At 40.9% G+C, this 20612-nt stretch overlaps 1 protein-coding gene across 1 annotated transcript; it reads right to left on the bottom strand.

The window, feature by feature from the left end:
• Window positions 1–1454: 1454 nt before the first annotated feature.
• Window positions 1455–15335, bottom strand: LOC136531877 (ABC transporter G family member 41-like). The gene is given in 22 exon segments (XM_066524540.1): window positions 1455–1777; window positions 2103–2357; window positions 2505–2676; window positions 2773–3006; window positions 3384–3517; window positions 4048–4131; window positions 4565–4633; window positions 4635–4856; window positions 4974–5306; window positions 5488–5561; window positions 5651–5785; window positions 5949–6102; window positions 9454–9557; window positions 9661–9821; window positions 10208–10521; window positions 11174–11455; window positions 12122–12423; window positions 13835–13925; window positions 14035–14088; window positions 14274–14350; window positions 14425–14761; window positions 14855–15335. Coding segments are annotated over 22 exon segments (3990 nt in total). The 5' UTR covers window positions 14987–15335; the 3' UTR covers window positions 1455–1507.
• Between the last annotated feature and the right edge of the window lie 5277 nt (window positions 15336–20612).

Here is a 20612-nt window from a genome sequence, read left to right as displayed (position 1 = left end):
TACTATGCACCAATGTTTACTGTTACACATCGTATAAAATGCTACACAGTGGTATGACATTTCTGTTTAATCGGACGTTTATCCCGTTTAAAAAGTTGTTTTGCCTGCTTAAGTGGTTGTTTGTCTGAATAATGGCTAAATAGCATGTGGCCGACTTTTTATCTTTTAGCATTTAGTATAACATTTACTTCATCCAAGAATGTAATAGTATTATGGGAACCAGGAAGACGATCATCAAAAATACGCCAAAAACTACTTTATAGCATGCAACGAGCGTAATGAGCAATAAGAACAACTTGAGGATTTCAGATGTGTTTATTAGGTAGATTGGGTTGCACGTTTGGTTTATGTAATCTATTGTGCCTTAGGAGATTATTGATTAATCCTTCTATTCTTTGACTAAGCTTGTGCTCACAGGAAGCGTAGAATTGGTTCTATCCAACATGCTAGCATTTTATAAATCCCATGACGAAGTTGCTGCTTTCATTTTCTTGTTATGGATTATGATCCACTAGTACTCATTTGATAGCTCCCATTACCTTGGGCAGTATTTTACAATGAATCATCCATCATGTTAGTTTTCCTTCTAAATAGAGGGTCAAGGTTTTAATCATCTCAAATAGCTAACTTGTTGTTATCTATTGTAGAACTTCGCCAAGAGGTCTAGTTTGAAGACTATATTCCACTAAGAGAACCTACCTCGGTTTTATTGCTTGAAGCAATCCTAGAACGGGGCCGACGCCTGGGCCAAGACAAACATGGTTCACCAACAAGCCAAAGCTAAAAGGCTTGGTCTTAAGGCGTGGAATCCTGTACCTCAAAGCTGAGCTCTCAAGGTCAAAATTTGATATAACTAGCACCCTCAGAGATGAACCTTCTATCTAAGTGATCTTCTGTCATTTAGTTATTGAAGAAATAGGAGTCATGGAATGAAAATGTGAATACCTAAGTCCCCTTTTACCTAGAGAAGTGGTGGGAAACAAGTTACAAGTGCCACACTCTATAAGTAAGATTTATCTAAAATTGTACCTCTTTGGATGAACAGGAACCAAACTAAATAAGTAGTATAGTTTTCTAAATTGATGCACATATAGTGCACTTCAATTTGTTGTTTAGTATTGTAACTTAACATTTTGTCCTACTAAATGATGCTTAAAAACTACATTGAACACATTCGTCCATTATACCAAACGTTAAATATTATAGTTCACAAGCATTACTTGGAAACTAGTAAAGTCCATTCAGCTTTCTATGAAAAATAATAGTCCTGTCCAGCACAACAGCAGAAACAAACATATGTATATTTTGAGCGATTAAATAAGAGCAATACAGTTTGTATTTTAGGTGTTCCACATAATACATTCCATTCTAGATGCTTTGCATGTTACTCAACTACTTGTTCCAAACACAAGCTAATCATTAGCACTACAGCACATATCTAATGTGCACAAGACTGACCTTTATGATACACTATGCAAATAAACTTTGCTTTTGATTATTTACTGATTTATCTCCTTTGGAAGTTAAATTTTGAAATGCCGTAACCAAATAGAGTGGCAAAGAAGACGGGGAAGGCCACCAGAACTATAGCTGTTAGGGGTAGCAATTCACGTCGGAAACCAAAATAGTCTCTAAGAAATGCTGCAACAGATTTGGTCTCCCCGAATACCCCAATCTTCTTGTGGTCCTCATACCCAAACTGGGTGGTGAAGAATAAATTGAGTGTCCATGACATGGGAGACATGTAGTACAACCATAGCCACCATTTTGGTATTTGCTGCAACAAATGCACCAAAAAGCTAGTATAAATTACCCAGCATCAATGCAACCTTAGTAGTATCTATATGCATAATAAAATACTTTCCTTCAGTCTATTATTCATCTAAGATTAGTTTTGTTTCTTCACTAATGCATATATGTAGCTTTACTAAATCCTTGACTAAAGCTAACATGAAACCAAGAAGTGGAAAATTTACCACTCCTTTAATTCACTAGCATATTTCCCTTGGAAACAAGCTCAATGATACATTGAATGAAAAAATCACAAACATCGACAAACGAAATAGAGCAAACTACGCCATTAAGTGAGTGGAAGGACTTACTGGACCAGGCACAACGTAGCCAGACATGAGGCATTGCATGGTGTAGAATAGAGATGTTAATATGGACGCCACTTGGATGTTTGGGGTGAGTGACACCATCATCATTCCAAAATATAGGAAGTAGAGCAGTGTACAGAACATGGTATATATAAACCAGAAGAACTTTTCTGCTTCCCATGCATACCCTATCATTGGGTAAGCTATCAATGTGGACAACACTATTTGCACAAGAACATAAGGAATCTCCATAATGACCTACTTGGGAAAAACATAAAATAAAGTTAAAGTCTTCAAATATTAATTAATACTAACTCCATATCGAAACATTATTGCTACGAGCTCTAGAACTAACTAATTTATAAGCCTCCTTATGTAAGTAGTTTGCACCAAGTCTATATTTACCTGTGCAAAGGAATAAGCCCAAGGAGAGTACATTCCTGCAAACCTTTCTCTATAGACGACAGATCGCTCAATGGAGATGAATGGCATCACCAATTGACAGTTGTTGATGCCAGCAAATATAGCGGTGCCAAACATGCACCCCAATATATTGAATAGACCTTGCTCGTCATTTCTACCCCCAAAAAGTTTAATTAACAATAAATTAATTAAGAAAAATATAACTAAGAGATATGTGGTGTCATATTGGTCAAAATGATGGTTTACATACATACGATTTATGTTGCCTTGCTGCCAGTATAATGCCCCGAAGGCCATGGAGGCAAAAAATATGAACACAATCCGCACCAAGTTGTAGGAAGGGGTTCTCCAGTATGATAAACATTGCTTCCAAATGCAAGCTTTGAACTGCTCCCAAAAATTTTGTGGATACCATGTCAGGAAATGGAGGTTGCTTGTACCCACAGGTGGTATGCTCAAGCGTCTTACGATTTCTTCTTTATCCCTTCAATCCCAAAAGCTTATTATTAGCATAGATGTTATGCAAAATTTAATTCGTAACAAATAAGAGAGAATTCATGGCATATAAGTCGGTTGCTTCACCCTGTTCGATTGATCGTTTCTATGGCTTATAAGCCAGCTGATGCTGTTTTGTTGTGAGAGAAAAACACTGTATCATGGCTGATATGATCAAGCGAATAGGGTGTTCCTTCCTAATCAAATTGCTTTTATGATCTATGAAATTTATTTTCATAAGTATTGTGGATACACAATGCCTCTAAACTTGTTTTACATATTGTATTTTGTAATGATTGTATTAAAATGTTTGTTAGTGTCATACGCATGGTTTATAACTAATTTTGATGTTTTTTCAAAGCTTACTTGTACATTGACGAGTCCCTGTAAACTTGTGCGAAATCGACTCCTAGTTGAGCTTCCAAAGATGTTGTGGTAACTTCTAGCATCCATGTTGATGGGTTGTAGTTGTCCTTTATCTTGGGTACCCCAGGTATTGCCTAGAAAGAAATAGAGGGAATACTTTCACAAGTATGTTAGCCTATGGAACACACTCTACTCGAGGATAAAATATAGGTCATTGTTGTCTTCACTAAAACTAAATGCATTTTCACGATGAGTAAATTATACCAGGTGATTCTTGAACTTGGCGCATGCAATGCCACTAGATCAATCATGAAAAGTGAGAGAGTAGTTGTTGATCGAGTAGAAGGTTTTGGACCTCAGATCAACCACTTAAAAAGCTTAGGGGGTTTGAAACAACAACTTTCAAAGTTTAGGGATATAGCTAGTTTGTGTACTTTACTCTTTCATGAAATATAGCAAGTCTATTCCATGTGTTATGTACAATGGAAATCATGGGCACTCTAGAAGTCAAAAACACATCATGTTATAATTATTGAAAATATTCAAAACAAATGGAAACCATTGTGAAGTCTATCTTGCTTGCAATGTAAGATGACTTACATTGATTTAAGTCACAATATAAACTATATGTGTATACACAAAAATTGAACTTTCTTTTAGTTACCTGGAAATATTGGATGAGCATACACGAATGGTGTCCAAGCGGCCCAGCATAGATCAATTGTCCACCCCTCTTCATCAGCATCAGCTATGTATGAATTTTACATAATAATTAGCAATGTATGATATTATTTAAAAGAAACCATATCAATAAATTAGATGAAAGAACAATTTTTTCTTTGGAAATAATAGGGTTAATTGTACTCTCAACATCTCAAACAATTAGACCATCAGAAGGTTGAAGAAGGTTTTGTATTGAATGTAGTTTTTTGTCCGTTAGGTAGACGATTAATATATGGATAAGTTTTAGTTTCTAGTGACTGAATTGTTTGGCGTTACATCTGAGTTTGCATGAATTTTCAGCTAGCTCCTCTAGTGCTTCATACTACTCAGGTACGGTATAACTTGAACTTTATCTTGTTCTTGGAAAACAGAACTATAGAAGGTATTCTTCCTATTATTTTGAATTTACCTCCTTTTTATCGTTGACAAATTAGAGGATGCACAAATGGTATTATTACCTCATCAAATGCCTCAAATATTTCGATGCTTGGTTGGTGAATAGTGCACACAACTGTTCGACCTGTGTATTGCAACGTTCTTCACTGCACGCATGACAATAGCCGCTGCCCTTGCATCCAAGCCTGATGTTGGCTCATCCATGAATATGATTGAAGGGTTGGATACAAGCTCAACTGCAATTGTGAGACGCTTCCGTTGCTCTATAGATAGTCCATTTATCCTAGGTATTCCAACCAAAGCATCTCTTATTTTGTCCAACTCAACTATTTCAAGAACTTGATTGACAAATTCCTGCAAGGGGAAAGAATAGCAGTTACCTTGTAGTTATTTGTAATTTTGATGTACCTAAGGTACAACTATGAAGTAAAAGAACCATTTATTTATGCCATATCATCAATTATAACTCACATCTCGTGTTTTGGAGTCAATTTCTATTGGAAGACGCAACCAGGCTGAATATGCAACAGACTCACCCACTGTGATTTGTGAGGAGTGAATATCAGTTTGTTCACAGTAACCTGATATCCTAGCAAAAGTTTTTTGAACTTTAGGATAGCCTCCTACTCTTATATCTCCTTCAATAATACCACCAGTTTTCCTCCCAGCAAGAACATCAAGCAAGGTTGTTTTCCCTGCCCCAGTGACCCCCATGAGTGCTGAAAGGACTCCTGGTTGGAAGGCTCCTGTGATGTTGTGGAGTAGTTGAAGTTTTCTCTCCATGTAGCCTTGCTCCCTCATTTCCTACAACAATAAACATTTTTTATTGGTCAATAAATGTTCCTAATTACTTTCTGCTAGTAATTTTTTTCCTTTGTTTACTTCACTAGGAAGCACACGTGCCTGCCATGCCCATGTGATGGTCCATCAAGCATGGCTTTCTTTCACTAGCAACTATCTTGACTTTTTAGAGTATGATAATTACCGCAGGTGTGTCGACATAGTAGTTCACATCCTGAAATGATATTGTAAGGGGCACAAAAGGTAACACCACCCTTCCTGCAATGTAATCGATTATCGAAAGTGAGTTCCATTTCACTAACACTCTGAAACTATAATTGGTTCCACACTGTAGAATTGAGGCTAACCAGTCCTGCTAGGAGTAGAAGAATTTTCTTGTGTCTTATCTATCCCATCTTTAGTGTCCATAAATGTACACTGGTCTCTTCTATTAAATTTGGTAATCTTATCACGAGAAATAATAGCCCTAGAAGTTCCTGGAGCTGAGAATGAGGTACATGGGAGGTTAGAACAATTATGCATTGTATGTTTGAACTATTCAGCATAAGCTTTCATCAACTTTAAAATTCAAATCAAAATATATTTGAGAATTAAAAGTAGTCCAAATTTTGAATTCAAAGAAAATTTAAATAATAGTGCACTTACACTTTTTAATAGTCAAGCCAGCAGCAAAACCTATACTAAATAACAAAATAAACCCAATCAATGCTCCAATTGAAATCCAATAGAAGTAGCTAGAGAAGTTCAACCCTCTGTCCATTAATATCCTCCTTCCAAGTGTCACACCAGATATTGTGAACTATCAACATAGGAAAAAAGTTTAGTACTATCTCAGTGATGAAAAATTGCATATTACATTTTTTGTTATATATTTTGCATTGTGACAACAGGAATCCATTAAAAGGCAAAATAAATTTGATTTACAACTTTACAAATATAACTTAAAAATTAGGCCTTTAGTTCTTCGACATACACAACTTGTGTTGTCATGGACCTAGAGTTTGGCGCGCATCTGTAGACTGAATTGAGATAGGCAATGATCTCTATAATTGGTTCGGATTCTATAAGCTAACCCTAGGATATCCTTGCCTATATAAACAAATTATGTGTGTATACCTTACTCCATGGTTTCAGGCTAGTTTATCCTCAATCACACACCTTCGCCTAAACCCTAGCTATTGCCACCATCTCCATGGCCGGCAACCCTCCTTCCACCACGTCTCCAATCTCCCCTAGTGCCACTGCAGTTGCTCTCAATAATAATAATAATGTTACTGAAGAGGCAACACTCGAGCAAGAATGCATGGCTATAGAGGAAACTCACCAATTTGACCTGATTGTGATGCCTAGGAGGAGTGCTCGAAAGCTATCAGCAACGCTGCTCTTGCTCGCGCTAAAGCTGCTAGACAGAGGCAAACGCACTACCCAGGAACACAAATTGTTGATGCCTGCATGTGTGCCACCCTTGAGCACGTGGCTTGTGAGCGCGCTGGCACAATTGGTCTACCCTATGATGACAAAGAAGCCAAGTCATTATGTTCCCATCAGGACACTATGCTACTTCACAAAGCAACGACGATTGTCAATTATCATGCTCTAGCTATTATTACCCTAAACGTGTGTTCAGGACCCTTGTTCTTCATATCTTCGAATCTAGCAACTAGAAACTACACCATGTGGTGTGGCCACTTCTTCATCATGCTCATGAAATTCTCCCTCTAGAGCCACATTCTCAATGACCATCCCTACTTGACCGTCCTGGATCGAGTCTGCATGGATTGTATTAACTAGTAGTGGATCTATGCCACTATCTCTAGGGACTTCTTCAAGACAGTGATGGGCATAACCACACCATACACATGTTTTCTAGCTTGCCCTTGTGTCAAATATATGGGCTAGGGGACCCGCACCACCCGTATATATGACCATCGCCAAGCTGTTGGCCCAGCAGTCGCTAAGGAGTCCCGCAAGGGTTGACACGATCGACCAACGTGGAGATCAAGGCAAGCCAAGGCAGGCGTATCTAGACGATAGCTAGGATCAATCTGTTGCATATTCCGTGTAAGAAACTAGGAATCCAATCTATTAGCCAGATCACCCTCTCTGTAACCCTACCCCCTCTACCTATATAAAGGAGGGTAGGGACCTCGGGCTCGGGATCTTCTCCCATCATTCCAATTTACTACATAGCTAGGAGCAACAACCCCTGTAATTGAGTATACAAACACAAGAGCAGTCTCACCACTAGAGTAGGGTTTAGCGCACCAGTATAAATCCTTGTGTCTCATGTGCTACCATCTAAATCCGTCTATGCGATCTTGTTTCTAGGCATTGCCGGAGCTAACTAATCTGACACCTTGAACATTAATTCATTGGTAATCAAGTCTCTCTCTCTCTCTCTCCCTATCCATCAATCTATAAACCATGGACCGAGTCCATTTAGATGTGTCCTAGTCCTTGGCCATCCCTTGCTCATATCCCTTCACCCCATGCAACTAGTCCACATCACTACATCTATAGCAAGCGTTTCTGGTTAGTGCTCCTGAACATTGCATGCCACCCCTCCAGTGTTCCACAACCCCATAGCTGGTGTCTCTTCATGAGACCAACATTCCCTTGCATCCAACTTCAACACCATGGCACTGACGTTGGCCTAGCAAAACAAGTGTTACTTTGATTAAAATGCCACCTCCCACATGGCCTTTGACGTTTGTATCCTTCCATGCTCTTCTTTTCTATGGTAGTGTCATTTTTCTTCATCTAATGTTGCCAACAATGGGTCGTCTTTGCTTCCCGTCACTTCTACTACCAACCGACTTGTTTTGTTCTTTCCTATAAATAATGTTCTTCCCTAAGGATTAAGAATCTTATAAATGTTTGCCAATTTACCACTAACAGCAATCATTCTACTAAATTTATTGAAGCCCACTGGTTGCTCAATGAAAGATCTTCAAATGCAAAAACTAGTCATTAGGTGCCAATATCAACAGACCATTATACCCCTAGTGTTCATCGGCCTTTGTGTCTTCACTGTGCGCCCAACCCACCAACACATCCACCTCGCTCTGGCACCGTCGTCTTAGTCATCCAAGCCATGAGGAGCTATATATATACTTGGGTGGCTTCTATTGGCTATTTGAAGGTTGTTGGAGACAAGAGAAGCTATAGATACACTCCAACCCCATATGGGAGCTTTGTGTTAATATCCAAAGCTTATAATCTTGCTTAGAGCTTGATTAGCGAGTCCTTAGGCTTTATCTTGAGACGACCTAGAGTAAGTTGGGCTTTGTGCCCTTGTAATCTTGGTGCGCTGGGACACTTGAAGTCTTTGTAACTCTATAGTGATGTTGACCCTTTGAGTTTGGTACACTTGCCCACCTCGAGCTATATTGTGTTTCTTGATGGCATGCAACCTTATCTCTTGGTGATCCAAATATCAAGGTAATATGTCTTGCTCTAGTGTCGAGGTAGAATATCATGCTTTGGCCACTCCAATCACCAAATCTACTTGGCTACACATCAGCTACTCCTTGATCTCTGCTCTCCTCTTTGTTGAGCTAAGTTGGTAATTGGTATACTATGACAACATCAGCATTGTCTACATGTCCTCCAACCCCATTCAATGTTAGCACAACAAGACTATGGAGTTTGATCTTCATTTTGTTCATGAGAGAGTTGCTCTTTGTCTGCTTGTTCATGTATTCCACGCGTTCCTACTTTATCGTAACACCCTGATATTTTTACTAAAGGGATGCCTTCTCCACAGCACCCTGATATCTTCACTAAAGCCATGGACTTAGAGTCGAGCATACATCGCTTGTGCTATCGTGGACCTAGCTAGAGTCCCATGCACACCTTTGGGAAGTGTAGACTTATTTGAGATAGGCAAGGATCTTTGTGGTTGGTTCTAATTCTTTAAGCCAGCCCTAGAATATCCTTGCATACATAAACATGCACCATGTACTCTGATAATCAATCTACTAATTCCATGTGTATACCTCGCTTGCAAGTTCTGCTAACAAGGTAGTAAACTGAAGTAAAAAACACAAATATTGTATAAGAAAATATGGCATGCTTCCAAGGAACAAGGGGAATGATTTTCTTATGGAGTGCACAATTGGTGGTACAAATTCTTTATGTCAAAGTTTACCTTTATCCATCTTGGTGCTAAGAACTCGTTTTCAGTTAAACCTATCTCAGCGTACGATAATGGTGAAAGCCAAAATCCCCATTTCAGCCAATTAGGCATGGATGCTGTAGCAATTTGACACAAAATGTGTTAGCAGTTTGTGTTCAATAGTTGTAGGCCAATATCTTGCTTGAAGTACAAATTCATGAAAACATGGGAATGTCTTACAATGAGGAATGAGGAAACCCCCAAATAGAAGGATGAGTAGAAGTGCCACTGTACCACCCACTACACCAGTCACCATTGTTTGGCAGTAAGAGGCGACACATCTAAACATCGACAATGCTCCAGTGTGGATTAGGAAGAGGATAAGAAGGTGATGTAAGAATCTACGGACACAAATGGAGTGTGTCAGAACATACAGATCTATAAATGAATCTCTTAATTTTTTTAGCAAACTTAGTAACTGAATCTTAGAAACCTAGAGCTAAATAAGGCCTAAAGAACTTATATATAATTGACCTCAACAGGGGTCACTGAAAAGTTAGTTAAAGAATCTACCCAATGCTTCTTTTGGCTAGACTAGGGGAAATGCGCATAAATATGTACACACATGAGATGCATGATAGTCACAAAAAAACATGAGATGCATGATTTTACCTCTTTATTAGAGAAGCTTATGCAGATAAAATGTTGACACACAAGCATTATTACCAAAGTTGATAACAGAAAAATTATGTGATTAAATTAGTCATAACAAAATTGTAATTCCTACCTGGATGCCTCGGGAGTATAGCCAATGAGGAAGTAAGATAGTGATGTCCAAGCTATTGACTCAACTAAAGAGATTGGAACCTTTAGGATAAAAGCCGGTACTGCATAAGCCCATGCAGGATAGAAGTAGTAGTCTCTTTGTTTGTAGAAGACTGGAAGTCTGCTAACTACCATAGAAAGCTCAGGGAATCCATTCACCATCAGCAGGATCAGTGCAAAGAATAGTGAACCCATGTAATAGTTAGCAAGAACTCTATCAACACCCATATGTGTGTTCAAAAATACCGTCCCAGTAATAGCAGCAAGTAGTGCAATCTGCGGTAATAGTGAACTATTAATTGCTAGTGGGCGCACTAAGAAAATGTAAAATCATACCTTAGTTCATGTCAACTGTAAGACATACTTTACACCATAAAAGTGTAGTTAAGTAGTTCATATAAGCACATGTAATGAAAATTCTTAACTATCAAATTGAGTAGGAAGTGTGTGTGTGTGTGTGTGTGTGTGTGTGTGTGTGTGTGTGTGTGTGTGTGTGTGTGTGTGTGTGTGTGTGTGTGTGTGTGTGTGTGTGTGTGTGTGTGTGTGTGTGTGTGTGTGTGTGTGTGTGTGTGTGTGTGTGTGTGTGTGTGTGTGTGTGTGTGTGTGTGTGTGTGTGTGTGTGTGTGTGTGTGTGTGTGTGTGTGTGTGTGTGTGTGTGTGTGTGTGTGTGTGTGTGTGTGTGTGTGTGTGTGTGTGTGTGTGTGTGTGTGTGTGTGTACATCCCATACATTTCTCCCTATAGCCAAAGCTACGAATAATATGTGTAATTTTCTTATGATCATCAATATTTAGTTCCATGTGAATCATGTGGAACTACAAAATTAGGTGATTAGTCTTTATATTTGTTTAATAATACTAAATCTGTATGTTCAACAATTTGTATTTATCGACAATGTTTTCTACAAAATATCATTTCTATGTGGCTTACCTGAACAATTTTTGCTATGTAGATGAAGGCATTTCGTTTCATGAGGAGACGCTCCCTTGCGAAACATGCTTTGAGGAGTTCCCACTTGGATAACGAGTAGATACTACAGGACAAGGCATTTTTATGCCCTTTTGATTTGTCATAAGGCTTTGAAATCTCCCCAGCAAGGTTCTGGCCAATTTGAGACACTTTGAACTTGTCACAGAACTGGTCAATGGTAACAAAATTGTATGATTCTCCACCGCGGCTCCAATATTGTTGTTGATCCTTTTCCGATAAGACCTATATATAAGTATGGAAGAATAAGAATTCCTAGCTTCTAACGAAGTTAATCTGTTACCCTAATATATAGTTTAATCTATACTTGATTATTGCTTCATATGTACATTTTTTACAATTTTTCATGACAGTTCACAAACTATAGATATTACTCCTTTGTACGTTACACAAACAGTGAAACTTGAGACATATGCCCACATAAATAGTAGTTATTAAGAACACTGTGTCAACCTAAATGTCTAGTTTAGCTATTCTGCATATTGCAAAAAATGAAAGTAGATAAAGTTTGGCATGCAAGGTTGACCTTTTGCATTACTGCATAAACAGGATGATTCTGTTAGAGTTTGCAAAAGCTATAGATATTCGGATTGTTTCCTCAATGAAGACTGTCAGTATATGGCCAATCTTGTAAACCAATAATGATAGAGGACGGGATTCTGGTGTTGAAGGTCAATGGTCAAGACACAACTCTCCCTTGTAGGATGTAGAGAGACAAAGATACATAGTTCCATATACTCTCGTTTGTTCTAGTGGGAGACATATTTTTTGTTAAATGCATTATGCCATGCCCCCAACAAGTGTTATGAACAAGCAATGCTATAGGAAATGTAATAGAAACTGCTAATTATGATGCTACTTGTTTTTACATAACCAATTTTGTATATTTACCTCTTGGAGAAAGTCAGCAAAGCCTTTCCTATCAGGGCACTTGAATCCACATGATTCAAAGAAACTCATAATGCAACTCTTAGATCCATGGTATACAATTTTTCCTTCAGCCATCAAGATAATATCATCAAAAAGCTCATACGTCTCTGGTGCTGGTTGAAGAAGTGAGACTAGTATGGTAGACTCTGAGATATGAGCCAACTGTTGGAGGCAAGAAATAATTTGAAATGTTGTGGAGCTATCCAACCCAGTTGATATTTCATCCATGAAGAGTGCTTTTGAGGGTCCTACTATCATTTCTCCTGTAAGACAGAATCTTCAGTAATGGAACAAGCATCCTCAATTGAGTCAACTAAATTTAGTTACTGACGTCGGAGCATCTCCAACAGATTACTTATCCTCCATCCCCTAAAACTGAATATAGGTTCTCTCTCATTATTAGTAATGTAGTTTTTTCTTTCCCACATCCAACAGACTACCAAAACCCGGTACCCTATATCTGCCCTGACATCTGAGACCCACGTGTCATTTATGTGTCTACTTCCAAAATCATCGTTTCCTCTCCCTTCCTTGCTCCCGAGGCCCGACGCCATTCCACTGCCCTCTAGTCTCTACCACCTCTCTTGGTTCCCCAGCTCCAGTGGCGCCGAGAATGCCAGGCACGACAACGACTGCACCGGTTGCTTCGTCTCGTGCCTTTGTTGCGAAGCAAAAGCTGCTCCTGCTCCTCGAGGTTGTCATCACGCGCTTCGAGCTCCCCCATATAACTGGATCCGCCAGCTTCGAACTCCCCTATGACTAGATATGCAAGGGAGCAGGTTGGTCGCCGGCATGGGGAAGCGGGTTTGTCACTAAGCCCCGAGCGTGGGGAAGCAGCTAGGTTGGTTGCTGGTGTCGCGCTCCGTCATGCACGGATCCACCACCCGCCCCGTGATTGAGTCTGTAGGCAACATTGGCTACCGCCGGTGCATGATTCATGTTTGTGGCGCTCGATTGACGGGCAATGGTGAATGACTCATGTGTAGTTGTCCTCCATGGCAAAACAATGGCACCGGCTTGTCGGAAAAGTCCACGTGGCAAGAACAACGATCGATGGCTGTGGTTTTTGGTAGTTACTTAAGTGTTTTTGATATTGGGGAGAGGATAAGTAATCTAGTAGTTTTTTAGTATTGGGATGAGATAAGTAATCTATTGGAAATGCTCTCAGGATTATATAATAATATAGATAATGTTGAAATGTGATTTTGGCAAACCGACATGTTAACTTGGTACACAAGTAATAAGTCCACCAAAACAGTGTCTACTCTATGAACCACAATGAATAAGAGGGAACTTGCCACAAACGTGATATGCACATACATCAAACCTAGAACCGATATATTAGATACTGGAGGGTCTCAAAAGCACGATATCCATGTCCAGGAGGCTGGTGCTTCTCAGCATCATATGTTATTCACCAAAAAGGGCATCAAAGTCCCCTGCCCCCCCACGCGGGCATTAAATCCTACGTTTTTCATGTGAAATTGAACTAATTCTTATAAAATTTAGATATACAATTCCTGTGAACCTCCTACGTTTCTAGAGGGCGCTTAAAACTTCTATGTCCTGTTTGCAATGCATATATGGGGGATCCCTCGAACTCAAGAAGAAGAAATTCAATCCCTACATAATTGTAGTTGGGACGCCCTCAAATAATTTGAGTCGTGGAATCACCTGTGGTAAGTCTCTTCTTCTCACCGCCTGAAACACCTCTTCTCATTGCATCTCCCACCATTATGTCAGCACATATGTCAAGTCCCATAATCTGTCAATCGAGGAAGAGCTTATTCGTATATACGGTGGGCCACCAACACCAAGAGCATGCATATGTGTCCTCAGGCGACAATTGTACTGTAGTACGTCTATAGTAGTACCTTCATAATGTAGTCTGTTTGCATGCTCCTTTCTAAACCTTCCACAGATATCGCCTATGAAATTAAGATACAATAATGCCCGTTAGAATTGGAGTAGAATATGTGCACATGCATGCATAATTTGCTTGTTATAGTTAGACAATGAAAAAAGTTAAGTAAACTATATAAAAATGATGTGGGCACTTGCATTGGAAAAACATGCATGATATATAATTGATAAACTACTAGTGGTGGTTTACCTTCATGTAAGTGTCGACGTCAGGGTCAGGGGTAATGCCGGCCTCCTTCTCCCTTCTAATCACCTCCTTCATGATCTCTGAGAAAATAAGATACAATGGTAGTGAGAGTGAGTGGTGCTCACCAGTTAATAATTTGATCTGGAGACATTACCTGCTCTGTTGCCAACGCCCTGGAATCTTGCAGAGAAGTCGATGGTCTCTCTGACAGTCATCTCAGGGACATGAAGGTCGTATTGGTCGATGTAAGCCGCCGTCTTCTCCGGAACGAAGCCACTCAGCTCCACGCCATTGTACTCTATCTCTCCTGTCACCTTGAGACTGGTGGCGTTGAGCTTCCCTGCGAGCGCCTTGAGGAGTGTGGACTTGCCGCAGCCAGGGGGTCCCAGGAGGAGCGTCAGCCTGGACGGCTTGACGACGCCGCTGACGCCGTGGAGGATGCGCACCCTGGCCTCTTGCTGGCGGTTGAGGCCCAGCATGGTGCTCACCACCTGATGGAATCAATGGACGACGTAATGGACGCCGCAGAAGAGAGAGAAAGGAGAGAGCTGGGCCGGCCGGGCGCCGATGGAAAGAACACGTACAGAGAGGCTGGAGACGACGGCGTTCCAGAGGGTGGGGAGCGGCTTCCCGTGCACCACCTGGCACTCGGCCTCGACTTGGACGTCGCGCCAGCGCACCTCCACCGTGGGCGGGCGGACGCCGACGCGGTCCATCCTCTGCCGCTGCTTGTGGAGCAGGCGGAGGTTGTCCCGGTGGATATTGGCGATGAGGGTGTCCACCACCGTGCGCCGCTCCGCCGCACCCAGCGTGCGCACGTCCACCACCTGCCATGGCGCAGGAGCAGCCTGCAGCTGGTCCTGGTCCTTGTCCGCCGCTGCATGGAGCTGCTGCAGCGAGGTGTGGAGCCTGTCCAGGGTGGGCAGCCTCTCGACGGCCGCCCATCTCAGCTCAACCTCGTCGTCCTTCTCCTGCTCGTTGAGGGAGAAGGAGAGGGAGCGGGACAGGCTCTCCCTGAAGCTGGCCGCCGCAGCCCGCCACGACGACGGCGGCGGTAACGGTACCTGCAGCTGCTGCGTATCGGCTATTTAGTCGATTTTCCTGTCTGGCTGCTCCTGAAGCAGCACACTTGAACTGTCTGGGCAAAACCAGCATGGTCCACCCTAAATTACTAATAAACTTTCTCTTCTTGTCAATTGCAGGTCAAATTGACTGGCACGCCCTTGGAATTCACAGGATTGACTAGTCCTACGTTGAAGCCAGGCAGATCTCCAGATCGTTCTGGCTTGCTATGTGTCCACCCAGCGCGGGCTACCATATTTTCGTGCTGACAATGGGAAAATACACCAAAAGGCGCATTCTGACAAGATGTAATGCTGAATTGCGCAATGGAATAATAGAAAGGCCCATCTACCTAGATAATTTGGGCGCAAAACCACCCATGCGAAGGCGGTGGCGAGGAGAGCCGATCAAGGTGGGGCCGCACCCTTGGTGTGGGCACACCACCCCTGGCTCCTCTCGGCCACTCCTTCGGAAGGCGGTGCCTGGACAACATGCAGAGGCAGGTGGCATGTGGGGCTCCCACCAGATATGCTCTCCAAACCGCGATAGAGCCTATATAAATAGAGGGGGAGAGCTCCCTCTTCAACACACACCATTTGAGCAACACCTCACTCTCTCTTGTACTTTTACCTTTTAGTAGTAATCTAGAGCAAGGCAAAGCTACCTTGGAGGGCTTGACTCCTTGGAAGAAGAGATTCTTGGTATGAATAGAAATATGAGTTCTTCCAAAGTCTTGTACTCATCTTATAATTATAGTCATACTTATGAACTAGAGTATAGTCTTTATGTTATGATCTTGACATATGAACTAGTATATAGTCTCTATGTCATGAGATTAGCATACATGACTTTATGCTTAATCATTCATATAACTCATATGATTGGAATTAGAGCTAAGTTGAGGTGGCGGTTCATCATGCCTTTGGATGTGCCCAAGTCTTTTATTTATTGATCTGTAGGGTTGGAGTCCCGGGGGGATATGGGTAGTTTCTGTGTACAGGGTGTGGTGCTTAGGTATGGAGAGACAGGTGAATGCATTGTCCTTCTCCACGGTTGATGGGTAGGCGGTAGGTGGTGGCAGCCCTGTCCGTCCCTTGTATTCTGCCACGTTCATTTAGGGTGTAGGAGTCTAAATTGTCACATGAGGTACCTGGCAGACACATACTCGGTGGCCTCCTGACCTGCTTCACACTTAGCACTAAAACTAATTATGTGACTTGTACGATCATCAACTAATCTTTGCATGACTATATTAGAACATGCCATGCTCTACTTAGGATTATTCTTTATTTTCCTTTTATCTTTGAGGAATGCCCAAGTGTGTGTCCACTATATTGATTATACCATCTTTACCCCTGAACATTGGTTCACTTTGCAAGTATATTATTGAGTTCATATCCATACTAGACTCTTAATCAATTAATGCCTTCCTTTGGTAAAATATAAATAACAATACCCTGAATACTCCCAGGTGAAATGCTACAATGATAGATCCATGCGCTTGTGGATAAATATCTAAAATTGTTAAGGAACTATCAAGGCTTTACTTAGTGACATTGCTAAATATTAGTAATGTTGCTAAGGATTGCCAATGCACATTTTTGGCTCCTTTGCTAAGGATGGATTCTATCTCCATACTTGGTGATTGCGTTAAGAAATGTCAACACTGATACTCTTGCTAGCGGCAAGTGCGCAAGCTTGCTCTCACACCTTGAGGTGTGCTCCCAACTTGATCTCTAGCACTTTGATCTAGTTTAACCACTTGACGCTCTTCGCACCTCGCTTCTACTAGAGTTGCTCTTTGTGATCTCCCGTGGGGCAAGCACAACACCCCTCACAATGCGGATGCTTCCTGAGCACCACACAATCTTTGTTTCCTAAATACTTGTCCTAAATACTTGACTTAGGACAGGGCATCCTGGCAGGATGTCTTACTACCCTTTGAGTCTAATCTCAGGGTAGCGCTTTGGCATGATCTCCCTAGTGCCTGTTCAGAAAATACGTATCTGATATCAATATCGGGGTGTGATATGACAAAACTAGAAATCAAATCGTTCGTGGCTGATCTCTCCATCTACTTACTTCTATTGGACCCCATCCTTAATCATCCCTAGGGATAATGGCCAATTCTTCGAAAGAAGAATACATTCCCTATGCTATAATGGATCCCTCAAGCCTCCAAGTCATGTATGAGGTGGCAACCTCAAAGAGTAACAAGCCCTCAAGCTTGCTAACTAGCCCCTAGTGCACTAGATGCTCTCTCTCTGAAGCACAAGAACTAGGTCACTTCAATCTCACATTGAATCGCAATCTCAACTATGCAAGTGAGTGGAGTAGTTAGTTTTGGCTCTCATATGTGTGGGAGGGTTCACAAACACCACACCACCCTCAAACACCCAGCCACACACTCTATTTATAAGCCCACAAGCAAACTAGTCATTGCCCAAAAGTTGCAGCTTCTGCACACGCACCTGACATGTCAAGTGTGCACCAGACAACAAACCGTACATAGGTTGAACCTTTTGTTATCTATATATGCTGCATTCTCATTGTGTATGCTCTGGCAGAAGTAATTAGAAATCATACATATTTAAAAGGAGTACATATGTTGGAATTTCTCTTTTCTGAAATATGCAAATTCTTTGATGCAAGAAGAAGGAAGACAGGTTTAGGTAGGGATCAGTCAGAGGTTAGCTGCAAGTGGGCAGTGTGCATGGGGTTGCACGAGCGAGCACATGAGGCGTGAAAGATCGTGCAAAAGTGAGCGGGATGCAGGATTGCGTGAGCAGATGCATGGGGGCGAGTGGTAGGAAGAAGAAGTCGCATGCAGGGAGGGGGAGGCCGTGATCGTGGTTGCACGATGGGCAAGGCGGCATGTAGGATCACGCGGAGGCGGGCAATCAGGAGAGGGATCCTGATCGGAGGGAGTGAAGATCACTCGCAGGGGCGTCGCAAGATGGGGTGGCCACACGACCAAGGAGGAGATGGCGCAGGACAAAAGCTAGGGTAGAGGAAGGAGCCGAAAGAGGGCCTGATCTCTTGATACCACGTAGAGAATTAGAGAACAGCTCACCCTCAATATAGGGCTGACTTTCATATATTGTTAGAGTACAACTTGGAGTACATGTCACATGATATACATGTGTTAGACTATGCATATCTCTAATACTATGCACCAATGTTTACTGTTACACATCATATAAAATGCTACACAGTGGTATGACATTTTTGTTTAATCGGACGTTTATCCCGTTTAAAAAGTTGTTTTGCCTGCTTAAGTGGTTATTTGTCCGAATAATGGCTAAATAGCATGTGGCTGACTTTTTATTTTTAACATTTAGTATAACATTTACTTCATCCAGGAATGTAATAGTATTATGGGAACCAGGAAGACGATCATCAAAAAGACGCCAAAAACTACTTTATAGCATGCAACGAGCGTAATGAGCAATAAGAACAACTTGAGGATTTCAGATGTGTTTATTAGGTAGATTGGGTTGCACGTTTGGTTTATGTAATCTATTGTGCCTTAGGAGATTATTGATGAATCCTTCTATTCTTTGACTAAGCTTGTGCCCACATGAAGCGTAGAATTGGTTCTATCCAACATGCTAGCATTTTATAAATCCCATGACGAAGTTGCTGCTTTCATTTTCTTGTTATGGATTATGATCCACTAGTACTCATTTGATAGCTCCCATTACCTTGGGCAGTATTTTACAATGAATCATCCATCATGTTAGTTTTCCTTCTAAATAGAGGGTCAAGGTTTTAATCATCTCAAATAGCTAACTTGTTGTTATCTATTGTAGAGCTTCGCCAAGAGGTCTAGTTTGAAGACTATATTCCACTAAGAGAACCTACCTCGGTTTTCTTGCTTGAAGCAATCCTAGAACGAGGCCGACGCCTGGGCCAAGACAAACATGGTTCACCAACAAGCCAAAGCTAAAGGGCTTGATCTTAAGGCGTGGAATCTTGTACCTCAAAGCTGAGCTCTCAAGGTCAAAATTTGATATAACTAGCACCCTCAGAGATGAACCTTCTATCTAAGTGATCTTCTGTCATTTAGTTATTGAAGAAATAGGAGTCATGGAATGAAAATGTGAATACCTAAGTCCCCTTTTACCTAGAGAAGTGGTGGGAAACAAGTTACAAGTGCCACACTCTATAAGTAAGATTTATCTAAAATTGTACCTCTTTGGATGAACAGGAACCAAACTAAATAAGTAGTATAGTTTTCTAAATTGATGCACATATAGTGCACTTCAATTTGTTGTTTAGTATTGTAACTTAACATTTTGTCCTACTAAATGATGCTTAAAAACTACATTGAACACATTCGTCCATTACACCAAACGTTAAATATTATAGTTCACAAGCATTACTTGGAAACTAGTAAAGTCCATTCAGCTTTCTATGAAAAATAATAGTCCTGTCCAGCACAACAGCAGAAACAAACATATGTATATTTTGAGCAATTAAATAAGAGCAATACAGTTTGTATTTTAGGTGTTCCACATAATACATTCCATTCTGGCTGCTTTGCATGTTACTCAACTACTTGTTCCAAACACAAGCTAATCATTAACACTACAGCACATATCTAATGTGCACAAGACTGACCTTTATGATACACTATGCAAATAACTTTGCTTTTGATTATTTACTGATTTATCTCCTTTGGAAGTTAAATTTTGAAATGCCGTAACCAAATAGAGTGGCAAAGAAGATGGGGAAGGCCACCAGAACTATAGATGTTAGGGGTAGCAATTCACGTCGGAAACCAAAATAGTCTCTAAGAAATGCTGCAACAGATTTGGTCTCCCCGAATACCCCAATCTTCTTGTGGTCCTCATACCCAAACTGGGTGGTGAAGAATAAATTGAGTGTCCATGACATGGGAGACATGTAGTACAACCATAGCCACCATTTTGGTATTTGCTGCAACAAATGCACCAAAAAGCTAGTATAAATTACCCAGCATCAATGCAACCTTAGTAGTATCTATATGCAGTAATAAAATACTTTCCTTCAGTCTATTATTCATCTAAGATTAGTTTTGTTTCTTCACTAATGCATATATGTAGCTTTACTAAATCCTTGACTGAAGCTAACATGAAACCAAGAAGTGGAAAATTTGCCACTCCTTTAATTCACTAGCATATTTCCCTTGGAAACAAGCTACAATGATACATTGAATGAAAAAATCACAAACATCGACAAACGAAATAGAGCAAACTACGCCATTAAGTGAGTGGAAGGACTTACTGGACCAGGCAC

This window comes from Miscanthus floridulus, unplaced genomic scaffold (genome assembly GCF_019320115.1).
Source record: "Miscanthus floridulus cultivar M001 unplaced genomic scaffold, ASM1932011v1 fs_46_1_2, whole genome shotgun sequence".
NCBI classification, from domain to species: Eukaryota; Viridiplantae; Streptophyta; class Magnoliopsida; order Poales; family Poaceae; genus Miscanthus; species Miscanthus floridulus.
The sequence above is the reverse complement of the archived record's forward strand: the minus strand, read 5'-3'. Positions and strand labels throughout refer to the sequence as shown.